This window comes from Stegodyphus dumicola, chromosome 9 (genome assembly GCF_044657685.1).
Source record: "Stegodyphus dumicola isolate Sdum_Otavi_A_Nest chromosome 9, ASM4465768v1".
Classification (NCBI taxonomy): domain Eukaryota; kingdom Metazoa; phylum Arthropoda; class Arachnida; order Araneae; family Eresidae; genus Stegodyphus; species Stegodyphus dumicola.
The window spans coordinates 56,711,630-56,727,076 of NC_140776.1; the positions used below are offsets into that span (position 1 = coordinate 56,711,630).

At 30.6% G+C, this 15,447-nt stretch overlaps 1 protein-coding gene across 2 annotated transcripts in view; it reads right to left on the minus strand.

Annotated features, from left to right (window-relative positions):
* LOC118200699 (uncharacterized) overlaps positions 1 to 15,447 on the minus strand; it is a 249,500-nt gene that overhangs the window by 57,983 nt on the left and 176,070 nt on the right. For both annotated transcript variants that reach the window (XM_085823472.1, XM_085823471.1), the window contains exons 37-40: positions 12,930 to 13,066; positions 12,254 to 12,312; positions 11,222 to 11,463; positions 7,051 to 7,194 (exon numbers count right to left, since the gene is read on the minus strand). In XM_085823472.1, coding sequence (XP_085679598.1) covers positions 7,051 to 7,194; positions 11,222 to 11,463; positions 12,254 to 12,312; positions 12,930 to 13,066 — 582 coding nt within the window. The remainder of the gene's footprint in view (positions 1 to 7,050; positions 7,195 to 11,221; positions 11,464 to 12,253; positions 12,313 to 12,929; positions 13,067 to 15,447) is intronic.

Sequence of the window (15,447 nt, forward strand, 5' to 3'; positions counted from 1 at the left end):
GTAAAATTTAAAAAAAATTAACAGTAATGAAGTTGTTGAAAGAAATGTACTTGCAACTAGTAATGATATTAGTAGTACTCTGAATGGTAACAATGTTGTTACAAGAAGTGCTTCAGTAAAGTTACCTAAATAAAATATAGAAAAATTTGCTGGTGATCCCAGTAAATGGCTCGAATTCTTTAATTTGTATGATAATGCTATTCATTCTAATCCAAGTTTATCCAAAATAGATAAGTTTACATATTTGCAAAGTTTATTACCTGGTTCTGCATATAATTGTATACCTGATTATGCTTTATCTGAAGAGAATTATGATATATGTATTAAAAGTTTCGAAGAGACGTTTGGTCGTAAAGATGTTATTATATCAAAATTCATGCAAATGTTGTTACAGTTAGAACCAGTTAAAAGTTCAAAATCGTAAAGCAACCTTGTATTTAGCGTAAGTATACTGAAACACTCAATCGATTTCGAGGGCAGATAAAGGTCCCTCCTCATCAGGAGAAAGAAATACCTAGAGAGAAAAAAAAAAAAAATAAATAAAGGGGAAGGAGTCTCAGAAAAACGTGATCCTTATCAGCACTGCACGTGGTTATAACCGGATTTTTAATCAGAGTTACACTGCCCGCCTACTTTTACTGAGCCAGGCTATCTGATCAAACAGTAACACAAAGGACAAGAAAAATTAGCGAAGTTAAAAATAGGGAGCAAGGGGCAACTGCACCTTCACGCTCAAAATCTGAACTTCGAATAATGGAAAGCAACCACTGAACGGGTTTTTATACCCTCTGGTAGTACCAAACGCGAGGAGGTAATGCCATTTATCGGCAAAAATAACTGAATTAAGATAATAGAATTTTAAAGGCATTCGGAAGGACTGGATTGGACTTCAAATCATTAACTAAACATGCTAAATCTTTGTGAATATGAAAAGCCTCAAGAAAATTCAATTCACCTATGGAAGAAGCTTTTTGGATAATTTTTGCAGACCCAAAGTCAAAATTATGGTTAAATGTCCAACTATGATACACTATCGAAGACTTGTTAATTTCGCCTTTTCTGACATAAGATTCATGTTCCTTGATACGAAACTTCAACGCTCCTTTTTGTTTGGCCAATACATCTTAAGCCACACTGACACGATATACTATAAATTCCCCAAGAATTCAAGACAGAAACGCAATCTTTTAGAATCGAAGGGTGAATTTTATTAATAGGGGAGAAACCGACTTGAAAATTGAATTTCTGGAGAATCCGTGCAATTTTATAGCTAATAGAAGGATAAAATGGAAGCACGACAAGGTCATTAATATTGTTTCTAACAGTGGAATGTCTTCTCTGATGAGAATCTGAAAAATTTTGAACGGCTTTATCAATAATCACCGGAGAAAATCCACGGTCAATCGCGACTGCTCTCAAATAATTTAGTCCATTGGTAAGCAAAGATTCAGAGGAACAAACTTTAAGCGTGCGGAATACATAATAGAAAAAAGAAGCCATTTTTTGCTTAACAGGGTGGCATGACTTTGCATGGGGTGGTAAACAAACTGCAAAGGGTTTACGGTACACAGTAGTGCTAAAATCAGTTTCATTGCGGATTATAAGAATATCAAGGAAGGGGAGGGAATTGTTGGATTCAATTTCAAGAGTGAATTGGATGGCTGGATCAATTGAATTCATAATAGATAGAATCTCAGATAAATCCTCTTTATAACCGTCAAAAAGTGCAAAAGTAGCTGCCCTCGAAATCGATTGACTGTTTCAATATACTTACGCTAAATACAAGATTGTTTTTACAATTTTGATTGTCACATTAGCGTGTTTCTCTTCTAGTCCAGTTAAAAGTTCTTCAAATGTTTTTGACTTAAGAAAGATCTATCATCAGTTACATATTTGTGTTAGAAATTTAAGTAGTTTAGATGTTACTAGCGGTTCATATAGTCAGTTGGGCAATAATTCTTAAATTGTTACCTGAAGATTTAACTCTTGAATTCAACAGGAAAAGAGCATCTAACCAAAATATTGAAGTGAGTGAATTAATAGAGTTCATTAAAATCGAAACTGATAACCGAGAGAAGCAAACATGTTGATTAAAAAGGTAATAAATACACAGGGGTTAATCCTAAACAAGGGTTCAAAAATTATAAATCATCAACGTCTACATTTAACAATTCTGTTAAGAAATTTTGTGTTTTTGTAATATTTATAAATAACATGATTCTCTTGAATGTATGAGATATACTGATGATAGAAAACGGAAGTACTTAAAAACATCTAATTTGTGTTATCGCTGCTTTAAGAAACATAGGACAGTTCACTGTAGAAAGTGTATAGAAGATTGTGAAATTTGTAAGAAATCATCCCATAATAAACTATTTTGTTTATCTAAAAACAAACCAGAAATTCAGAATTCTAAGATGGAAATAAGTGCAAACGAAAACAAAACTATATCGTCTACTACACAGTTGAATGAAAAATCCGTATTATTACAAACATGTTCGGTTGTCATGCAATATATATATATATATATATATATATATAAAAAAAAAAGATGTCGAGTGTTAATTGATTCAGGTTCAGAATTAAGCTATTGCTCTAAAGATTTAGCAAACAAACTAAATTTGCCTATAAAAAGAAAAGAGAAGTTAAAAGTTCATTTCTTTGGAAATAATTGCCAAGAAAAGGAATTTCCTGTTAGTTCAATAACTTTGAAATGTAGAACTGATCTGTCAAAAAGAATATTTACATAACAGATAACATATTCCATAACGATAGCTCAGTTTAAGGTCAACTGTCACCGTTCGTGATAGAATTTATGAGAAAGCAAAAGCGTCAACTAGCAGATGATCGGAGTGAAACAAAAATAAGCGTTTTAATCAGTATGAATTATTTCTCGTCTATTCAAACAGGCCTAAAAAGAAAAATATCGGATGAGTTATTTTTAATTCCAACATTATTTGGAGAAACAATTTGCGGATGTTTGGAAAAATTTTTACCAAATCAAAATGATTCAAATGTTAATACTTGTTATGCTTCAGTTAAAGAAGTAGATGCTAAGTCAGCAATTCTGTTCAACATTCAGTCATTTTGGCGTCTAGAGGAATTCTTTATGAGAGACAGTGATTCGTTATTGCAGGAAGATTTAGAGGTTATTGATCTGTTTAATAAGAATTTACATTGCAAAAATGCAAAATGCACTGTTAAGTTATTATTTAAGGAAAGAAAATCAGAGCTTAAAAATAATTTTCTCACTGCTAAACAGAGGTTTTTGAAGCTAGAAAACAAATTGAGACATAATGAATGGTTATTTAGTGAATACATGAAATTAATTAACGAATAATTACAAACAGGAATAATTGAAAAACGTTCTAATGCTGTTAATTGCAAAATTGAGAGGGATAGCTATTTTGCCCCTCATAGTCCTGTAATTCGCATCAACAAGACAACTACTGCTGTGCGTATTGTCTATGACCGTTCGTCTAAAGACAAAGGTGCAAAATCTCTGAACGAGTGTCTAATCCAAGGACCCAACTTGTATAGCAATTTATTAGATATCATTTTTTAATTTAGGTTACACAAGATAAACTTTGAGACAGATATAAAAAGTGCATTTCATCCTATTTTGCTTGACAAAGATTTGAAAAATTATTTAAAATTTATTTGGTTCAATAATGATGAAAATTCGCCATTTCAAATATACAAAATGTTACGATTGCCTTTTGGTACTTGTCAATCACCTTTCACACTTGCAGCAACTATTAAATACCATATAAAGACGTATAAAGAGGACCATAATGATGCTGTAGAAATGTTAGATAAATTCTTGTATGTGGGCGATATTTTGCACGGGACCAAAAATGATGATAAAGCGTTTTATCTGTCAACTACTGCAGTGAGTATTCTGAAAGATTTAAACATACATCTTGGTAAAATGAAAAGCAATTCTTGAGTTCTAAGAGAATTATGAGTCAAAAATGAAAGCAATGTTTAGGAAAATAATTTAAATAAAAACTCGTGAAAAGTTCTAGGCTTGAAGTGGGATACACATCAAGCCAGTTTAAGTTTAGATGTAACACAATTCAGGGAATCGCTTGATAAACAAACAGTAACTAAAAGACTCATTTTGCAAACTGTAGCCAAAACTTGTGATCCAATTGGACTTATTTCTGCATATGTAATTAGAGCTAAGTTTATGATTCAAGAATTATGGGAATCTGGTTGTGATTGGAATTCCGAGGTACCTGATGAGCTAAGAAGGAAGTTTTTGACATGGCATTCTGAAATCGAGGATCTCGTTAACATTAATATTCTTAGAAGATATTTTTTGTTCAGCAATTAATGCAAAAATATGATCCTAATTGTTTTCACAGATGCCAGTATCAAAGGATATGGTAGTATAACATATCTTCAAAATCCCACTACTTTGGATACATCATTTGCACTATCTTAAAGCAGAGTAGCTCCTCTAAAGAAGGTTACACTTCCTCGCTTGAAACTGATGACAGCTACTATTGCTGCTAGGATAGCAAATTATCTGAAAACGCTCTTTAACATCGAGGAATGCATTATTTATTGCTTTAGTGACTCTCAGATAGTACTTCATTAGATAAAGGGCTCTGCCAATAATTGGAAGTCTTTCGTAGCAAATCGTGTTAGAGAGATACATAATTTAATCACTCCTTCTCAATGGCAGTTTTGCAAGGGATCTGAAAACCGAACAGATGTTGTATCATGAGGTGCAAAGTTGATAAATCTAATAGACAATGAATTTTAGTTTCACGGTCCACCTTGGCTAAGGCAAGGTAACTTCAGTAATCAAAGGGTTGAACTTATTTTAGATCCTAAACTTCAGGAACTTTCTCTTGAAGAACAGCAAAAAACTGTGGTGTGCATTGCATCCAGTAGTCAAAATGAATTTGAGCTTCTTACTAAATTTTCATCCTGGAATAAGCTGAAATGTGTAGTAGCATGGTGTCTTAGATTTGTGAAAAATACCAGTTCTTCAACATTCAAAGTTAAAGGAGTTTTTAACTCTTCCTGAGCTCAATAGAGCGTCAGACATTATTGTGCGCTTAGATCAAGAAAGTGAATTTAAAGCTGAAATCTCGGCATGAAGAGCAGGGGAAAACATCAGCCCTAACAGCAGAATTATCTTCTTGAATCCCTTCTTGTATAACGAAAATATTCTTCGCATTAGAGGCAGGCTAAGGAATGCTAACATACCTGAAAATCAAAAGCACCTGGCAATTCTTCCTAAGAAGCATCACATAACAGAGTTAATAATTAAGTATTTTCATGAAACTCATCTTCATGGAGGACCTTCACTTACAATTTTGGCTATCCGACAGAAATATTGGATAATTAACTGTAGAGGCGCAATACGGAAAGTTATTAGAAATTGCATGAAATACTTCAGATATTGTACAAATACTGCATCACAAATAATGGCCAATCTTCCGACATTTCGAGTTGTGCCAAGCAGAGTTTTTTCTCAAGTAGGCCTTGATTATGCAGGGCCATTTCTTGTGAAACCCCCAAAAAAGGGGAGAGGAGTAAAGCCCATCAAGTACTATGTATGCCTGTTCATATGTTTTACCACAAAAGCAGTACACTTGGAGGTTGTGAGTGATCTTTCTTCAGAAGCCTTTTTGTTTTCCTTTTCAGCATTAAGAAGGTTCGTAGCCCGTTCAGGCAAACCGCAAGAGATGTTTTCTGATTAAGGAACTAACTTTGTTGGTGCAAATCGTGAATTAAAAAGAATTATGGCTCCCATTTTATCATCAGAAAAGTTCCAGAATCAGTTAACACATGAAAACACTGTTTGAAAATTCAATGCTCCCTCTGCCCCACATTTTGGGGGTCTTTGGGAGAATGGCATTAAGCAAATGAAAAATCACTTAAAACATACAATAGGAGCTCAACTGCTCACATCTGAAGAATTTCTTACCTTGATAACTCAAATTGAAGCTTGCCTAAATTCCAGACCTATAGTGATGATTTCCAATGATCCTAATGACTTAAGCGCTTTAACACCTGGTCACTTCCTTACTGGAACCGTTATAACAACCATTCATGAACCAAATGTGATTGACGATAAGGTAACGCCTATAGAATGTTGGAAACTGATTCAGCAAATTTTTCAGCACTTTTGGAAACGATGGTCATTTGATTATCTTTCCCAATTGCAAGGACGAGCAAAATGGCTAAAGAACAAATCAAAATTAAATACCAATGACTTGGTGCTGGTAAAAGATGATAACTTACCAACTTTAAGGTGGCGTCTAGGTAGAGCAATTAATGTTTACCCAGGATCTGATGGAAAAGTGCGAGTAGTGGTCTTAAAAACTATCAATGGTGCAATTAAGCATCCTATCAACAAACTCTCACCATAACTCTTTTGCCATCGTGAAATTTAATGACTCTAAAATTTTTATTCTTATTTTCACACATAATTCATTGTATTTGTATTTTAGTTTCATTTTAGTTTCATAGTAATGTTTGTGTCCAAGTATAGTAAGTATCTTAATAATTTTCTCTTTCAGCTTATGGAGATTTTGAAATTCATATTTTAACTTTAAATTTAACTTGTCATAATATTGTTGAAAATCTTGTTAATATTGAATACTGTATTAAAATAATTCTAAATTTGAAGCTTATGGTGAACAGTTGTTCATCGCGGGCCAGTGTATTATGAAGTATTACTACAGGTGGCGCTGGCGCGCCAAAAGAGTTAGATCTTGTAACTCAGCATGAGCAGAAGCATATCTTCAAGCGTCGAAAGGGCTAAAATCCTGTAGTCCCACCATGAAATATGTATATAATATCGTATATAGTGTTTAATCATCAAAATAAATGTTGTGTGTGAACTTTGCTTAATCCTTGAAAAGTTACCGACCACAAACAGCATCTCGTAACTACACCTCTGGATACTTGGAGCCTTTCATGATCACTAACCTACACTACTTTTTTATTTACTTCACTGTATTTTCAGAATTTTCAGACAAATAAGAATCTTGTTATCATCAAGAAGGGGGAAAAATAGTAACTTACCTACAGTAGGAACAACTTCAGAAATAACTGGTGACACTGTTGCTGCTACAGTTGTGGGGGCTACAGTGGCAGTAGCCGGAGTGGGTTGTACAGCTGCATGTGGAACAGTCACAGGTACAGTAGGAGCTACAACTGACACAGAGTCTATTTAAAAGAAAGTAAAGAAAGTTACTTCTTAAAGCTACACATGCTAAATCTAGCAAGTCAATGATATAAAAGTCCCATTCACAAATATAAAATTATTATTCATAAGGCTTTTCATAACTCCAATGAACTAAATGTTGCATGTTGCAAGAAAAATACCAATATCCATTTGAATTAAAGAAATATAACACAAATCAAATCATGCAGAACAATTACTTAAACACAATACAAACAAAATTAAAAGCAGTAAAACAATAAAATGGACAAATCTGTATTCAGTTATAAAACAAGTATTTAGATAAGTAAATAAAATAAATAACTGAATCAAATATTATTCAAAAATTGAATAATTTGAATAATCAAACTAAGATAACTAAGTAAACTATAAAAGTGAAAATCATAAAATACCAAACTGATGCTCATTCAAAGATAAGAAAATGATGATATGATGTTAGATGAAAAATCTAACATGTAGTTCAAATGAAGCTGTAAATAAAGTTTTAGAGGTTTAAAAAAAAGTCTGAAAGGTTTCAGGCTTTAAAATACGTCCAAAAAGGCGTTTCTTTAACATTTTGTGTGTTACCTTTATTTATTAAATATGTTCTTTGCACTTAAACCATAAAATTCAGTTCAACAGCAATGTCGCAAAATAATTTTAAAATGAGCAAATCTTTAGAATTTCCGATACACAGTTCCGCACACTGGAGATAAAAAGGTCTCCCCCCCAGTACAGTGTTGCCATTGCTTGCTTTTAAATCGTTGAGTTTGTTAATCAAAAATTCGTTAAAGTTTTACAAAATATGAAATTGATAATAACACAAATTCCAAATTTCAAATTTGGGCTTCCACATGCCCATATTTGTAGTAGGATTACGTCATTCAAAACTGGATGGCTCTATGTACCGTTGTCTTATCACAATGCGAGAAATATACATACATTTATGCAGATTTTTCATTATTTAATTTCTTCAAATATAATAATACAGGGCGATAGTATTTGGTAGCAATGATTTGAAAAGTGATACGCTGTTTATAGGGTTCCGACGCAAAATCACAAAACGAAAACAATAGTCTTTCAGGGTCAAAGCCCCTTTGGACTAAAAAAAAAAAAAAAAATCTTTCTTGAGCATAAATAATCATTAATGTGGTGTGGTAAGTACTCATAATGCCTTAGGAAAAGAAGTGAGTTTACCTTAAATTTACGATAGTATTGTAAGTTTTAGAATAATAATTGTTTCGTTTCCTTGTATTTAATAATAAAATTAAAAAAAGTGATGATTTTTTACATATTTTTTTTTTTTTTTTTAAATATATAGGGAAGTGGTTAAAGAGTAAAAAAGCAAGGAATAATAGGGAAGCGGTTAAAGAGTAAAAAAGCAAGAAAAGGAAATAAGTGGTTTTTGGTTTCAGATTACAAATTTTCACACAAGAGGGCTGCTTTAAAAACTGAGAAGTCCATTTTGTTAATAACAGTTAGAGGAACAATTATTAAATAACCAATAAAAAATTATTACAAATAGTAAGAATTTTCATTAAAATGTCTAATTCAGCTGTGTTAAATTATCCAGTCTATGTGTAGCCGATCATGAAAAACTATAGTTTAAATGAGCAAATTAGACTGATAGCTGAGAAAAAGATTACAAATGGCAGTAAAAAAGTTCGTATTCATTGGAATACTATTAGTTTCAAGATAAATTTTTCTCTTGGTTAATAAAATTGTGAAAATAATGTACATTTTAGATATGTATCCCATTTTCCAAAATCAGTTAAACGAATGTAAATTTCATTAAGCAGCAAAGATGGTATATAAGTTTTAAAAATTCATACCAGATAATATTAAAGATTGTGGATGTATTAAAGATTTGCTTTTTGACAATGGTTTTAACAATTTTCTGTTTGCTGGTAATAATATAATTATTATGTAGTAATATTAGTTTGCTCCTTAACCTTTAAACCACAGGTTCTCAAACAGTGGGAAAGTTTTAGGGGGAATGCAGTCAGCCTTTTGTTTAGCTGTTAACTTTTATTCAAATTTTGGTACTTATATATCTTTTCTACACATTTTCTCATTTAATTTATAAAATACATTAAAAAATCAGTTAAAGCAAGATAAGTGTATATGTTTATTTATTGAGTTTTGGAAAGGAAGAATGACCTTTCAAAAAAAGGGTGAGAGCTCCTGCTTTAGATAAATTTTTTAAAATATTTGGGTGAAATTAATAGTTATCTTTTTTTTTTTTTTTTTTTTTTTTTTTTTTTTTTTAAGTTAAACCTTTTTTTGGGGGAGTAAATGATTTTTTTACACCTCCACTTGATTTTAAAGTTCTTTGAATGATCATTATTTCACTGTTTTATTACTGCCACTTTAGTTTGTTTAGTTAGTTTCCTGACTTGAGTTATTCCATTTATTAAACTTTGGAATAATTTTTAATTCAATTATTAATCTTAATTACTAGACTAACCACTTGTTTTATGACAAATAAGCTCAAGTGAACAAGTGACAAGTGAACTCCTTAGGCAGATAACCCTCTAGTGCTTTGAAATAATTAAATAAACCAAATCAAACCATAAATTTGACTCAAATGAATAGTATTGATACTTTTTTGAAATTTGGATTGTAACAGATTTTAGTTTTGCATAAACTCGGACAAACTGTCTTGCTCCTTCCAGCCTGTAGGATTAGACTGATAAGACAAATATTGTTTTGTAGTTTATTGAAGTTTTAAATTTGGCAAATTTGTGTTATCATCAGTCAGAAATGGGCTAATCCATTTACTTCTTTTGATTTTGCATCACTCTTTTTTGCATTTTGCACACACTAAACTTCAATACTGGATACTTTTACTTAATTATTCACAGCGGTTTATTTTAAAAAAATGGTTTATTTATAGCCAGCTCATTATACCAGGTTGAATATGTATTGGGTTTTAATTTTCAATCTAAATTTATATATATACATAAAATCTACCAATGTGCATATATAACATAAATAATGTCTAAACATCTATTAAAACATGTATTGACATCTAAATGTATTGAACATACATAACATCTGTACACATAAAAATAAAAAATACCCAAAAAATTATATTTCTGAAGAGATCAAAATAAAATCCAATGGAAAAATCTCAATGCAACTTACATTGAGGAAATTACAGAATATACCACTGCATGGTAACAAAATAAATATATACTAAAACAAGTTTATTTATATTTAAAGTTACAAATACTTATGCATAAACACTGAGTACTCAATATGCATAGTTTTGTATTTTACTATTTTGTATAGTACAAATTACATATTGCTCACAAATTAAATTACTGAAGGTCAATTTTGCACAAATTAAATTACTGAAGGTCAATTTTGCACAAATTAACCTAAAATTCATGGTTTGTAATTAATAACTGTGCATTGTAAATGCAATTTCATTTTTCATACATTAAGAAACATTCTCATACTTTCAAGCATGCAAAAATTGTGATATATCTCCAAGAAAAGTTTCTTTTCTCCAAAGCATTTTGCCAGCGTCTGAGTCATTTTAATGTTTTGAAGAACACTGGATTCAATATTGTAATCAGATTTATGTTTACAAGACACCCCCACACACGCAGTTTTGGTCAATAGGCTTTCGAAAAGTGAAGAATCAATAGTCAAATTTATTAATATTTCCATTAAATGGCATTTATTCATAAACTTAACTGCTTTTTACTTATAATAAGTGTAACTTTCACACACTGTTATAATATATCATTCACAAAAAGTATTGGGATATTCTCTCACGTTTTATTTAGACTAATATGTATAATCATTCAAATGTAATTACATACTTGCATAATTTGATTATTTATAATTATAATTTGTTTTAAATTTCCAAAATATTTAAAAACTAATTGTTTATAAGTACAAACACAGATTTTTTAATAGAACTCTTAAGGACTGCGAGCTTACTTCCAGCTGCAGTTGGCATAAATAAATGTATACTTATCAAACAGATAAATAAAATTGTTTCATTTTTAAACAAAATACCTTCTTCAGAATGAGGCGGTGTAGCCGTTGTTGGCAATACAGCCGCCATTCGTGCTTGAGTCGGAGGAGTAGAAGAGGCAGTACCAATGGCCATTGGACGTATACTTGCAGTGGGGGTCGGACGATTTATATTTGAAGCAGCATGAGGATGAGGAGAATGCCTGAGGCTTGAGCTTGTTCCAGAAGTAGAAGGAGATGTCAGAGGTTTAATATTAGCAGTTAGAGGCTCTGTTCCACTACCACTGTTGAACATGTACAAAATGTGCTTTTCATTAAGAGCTCATAATAAGGCATTAATAATTAAATACTGCAAAAGTATAATTCATACGGATTAATGAATATTATCAGCAAAACAAAACATGACCTTAAGAAAAAAATATATTTCAGAATATAATATATTTCTACCACTGTTTTCTTAAACCACCAAGAAATTTCACAAATTATTAAATTTCTCAACTGTAAAACATGGCTAAATTAAAAATAATAATTATACTCTATTTATGAAATTCTCAATCATAAACTTGAAGTGAAAAGATCTCAAAAACACCGTCGGAGTGATTTTTAAAAATTAAACTTTTATGCTAACAAATTATTATCATTATTATTATTATTTTATTTTTTTTTAACTTAAGCATGCTCTGTCTTTATAAAACAACTATTTTAAAAATTTTAAGGAGGCAATTTTTTGATTTGATTCTCACTCGTATACAAAAATGAAGCAAACCAATAAATACTAAGTAAATTAAAAAAAAAAAGTGGCAACATTTTTTTTTTAAATCATTTACAAATTGAAAAGCAGTTAACAAGTTCATTTACTTATAGATGTAAAAATGACAACTCCTAAAAGAATTTTATTTTAGAAGTTTTTCCTGCATGAATTTGAAGTACCTTAAGGATGTTAATTGACTTTTATTTGTGTTTCAAAATTTATTTATATTTATTTGAAAGAAAAGTAAGTCATAGTCAGCTATGGCAAATATAACTTGGGTGTCACAGATAACATCTATAAAATAGTTGAAACAAATTCCATACCTAGATCTATCCCCTAAAACCATAGTCGATTTAGCAGTCTGCTTCTGTTGCTGTGAAACCTGTAACAAATAAGGTAGTTTTACTCATTTTCTTCAAAAATCATATCTTTACTTGCAAATGTGTAATTCATTTACTAAAGTAAAGGCCAACATTGCATCAACAATATAATAATTTTCTCATTTTGCAAATATTGAAGAATCAGTTTATACAAATAAATTTCTTTTACACTCATAAACTTTTTTTAAAAGCAGTTTTATACAGATTTCTTTTCAGAGTTATTACATAATTTGCAGTAATGCTTACAAACTATTGCATCTAGACTTTTCCATAATCTAGGCTAATACAGTATGTAAAAATCACGACATAATTTAACAAAATATTACTTGCAATAATGAAGCAATAATTACTTCAACATATGGATTGTTTAATCTACATTTCATGCCAATTGCTAAAATTTTACTTTATATTCAATGAGTTATTTTTGTAATTTCCTTTTACCAAGAAAGAGTGCAAAATATTCTAAATTCTAACTGTCTATCAGACTTACACACATAAGCTCTTAATAGTCAACATTATGTATCAATTATACAGAAAAACAAAAGAAATAATAAGGAAAAAATTCATTTCACTTAAATAATATTTTAAATATTAGATGCAAAAAGATGCCCAATCTTACTTTTTGATAAAGTTCATCATATTGTTTCTGAAGATAGTCTCTTTCTGATATTCTCAAATCCTTAGCCATTCTCAGCTCCTTTTCAAGACGAGCAATTTTAGCCTCTGCCTGGGATTTACTCTGCAGATTTTCTTCTTCTATTACAAAAAAATATAAATTCATAAATTTATAAAACTTTATATATATATGACATGCAACATCATTCTATCTTGCAAACTCTATAAGACTAAAGATTACAATAATTACAATAATAAGCAATGGTAGCTTCTATTGGTACTAACTGATTTTCACGGCCTCTGCAATAAACCATCAAATTATGTAAACTGCATGAAATAATAATAGTTCTTTTTCCCTTTCTTTTTCAATTGTTTGCCAAATCTGATGAACTGCGTGATATTGTAATGATCTTTTTTCAGTTTAAACATTTATGTGAAGAAGTACTTTCAACTTCTATTTGCCGAATTTGATGAGCAGCATAATATTGCAGTAGTCTTTTTTTGAGTTTAAACATTGTAAAAAAAATTTTGAAATTTTTAATTTACCAAGAAGTGAGGAAGACGCCATATCCTTTTTCCAGGAAAAAGATATAGTTACCTCACAATCAAATATACGTAAATGGCCAGGAAATGAAATACGTACAAGAAAATATGTGGAGTTGCAGCATGAAATGTTGTAAACAAAAAAAGAACATTCGATTTGGCAGTTGGTTTAGTAGTTTCAGAATACTATTCTTAACAGTGCTGTGTTTTATCTACTGTTGAGCAGAGGAACTAACATCATTTAAAAGCTATGATAAATTACGCAATAAATACTTGTCAAAATACCACGATTGACTGAAACAATTTTATGAGAGAAGTTCATTTGCTAGATTTGTCTTTACTATTTTATATCTATCTATCTATATATTATACACACCCATATATATATATATATATATATATACACACACATAATCAATGCCATTATAGTGACCATTTCACTACAATAACTAATATTAAAAAAAACTGATAAAATTAGATTTGTAGAGATAATAGGGTTTTGGGGGAGGAAGCAGGAAAGATGAAAAATGAGCAACGCCCTCGCCGGGAATCGAACCGCGGACCTCTGGAGTACACACCCAGCATGCAGACCACTACACTACGAAGGCAGGAGAAATACCTTATAGATTAAATTGATTTTTGCTATGGTGACCATTCATTATAATGTCCTTTTCCTTTAAGAGGATATTATAAAAAGCATCACATTATATACATATTTATTGCTCCCTCACTACGAACACATATTCATTTGATAATACTGATCAGCATAAATTGTGTCACTGAATATGTAATGCACATTTACAATGAATTTATGCATAATCCAAGATAAACACTTATACCTTTTCTACAACCCATTGTGTTTTTACGGACTTCATTTTGGTGCTATACATGTTTTTACAGCTTGGTCGATTTGTTAAACTGTCAATTAAAATGTATATATTTTTTAATTGCATCTTCAAGCCACTTATTTTTCTGACTCGAATTCTAATAATTATACCTTAATTCTGATTTCCAATTAATTGTATAATAAGGTCATGCTTTAAAACAAATCTATGAAATAGAGGGCAATGAATAAAAGTGCATTTCTCCCTATGAGACATTACAGTAAAATTTATGAAGAACTTTGTCAAGTTAATTCATAAGAATAGCAAGAATTTGTCTAAGACATAAATGGCTAAGATACAAACAGTAAAATAAAAGGAAATATTTTTGTAAGATCACAAATTACAAAAGCATTCCCAGACTAGAAATTTGGTCAGTTTAATTGTTTCATAAACTGTAAGACAATCTTTCAAGAAAGTTTAAAAAAATTTCTCATGAAACATAGCACCAAAAACTATACATATTAGTGGATAATATTTTAGAAATCATGTAAAGCCATAGGATAATAACAAGTCTCTAAAGCTTCATTTTTTGCAATCCCATGTAAATTTCTTCTCTATTAATCAATGAGTAATGAGATATGACTTACTGAGAACTTTTAATCAGAAAACTTGAAAAATGTTGGGAAAAAAATCAAAGCCTTTGAAACTGCACCTGATGATCAAATCCTTTTGTGTACTTTTCCATTACATACCTGGCATGCTTTTTTTCACATGTGAAAGATAACCTGGCTATCATTGTGTATGTATATGAATCTATAAATTATTTGTATAACTAAAAATAGTTCATAATTAAAAAAAGCCTACCAAAACACATAGTAGGTGTATAAAGGGAAAATTCTGATCTTTGTTTCGCCTTTAATGAGATTTTTCTCAAGTCAAAGGCCATTTACATGTGAAGTTAACTTCCGATTATTTGATGGCAGATTAACTGAGTCCCAACTTAAAAAAAAAAAAAAAAAAAAAAAAAAGAGAGAGAGAGAGAGAGATGAGAGAGAGAGAACTTGTTTACTGTAGAGTTATGAAAAAATGATAATCACAGACTATCAACATAAAGCAAAATTGTCTATGGCAAAGATGAAAAAATGAAAAATGAGT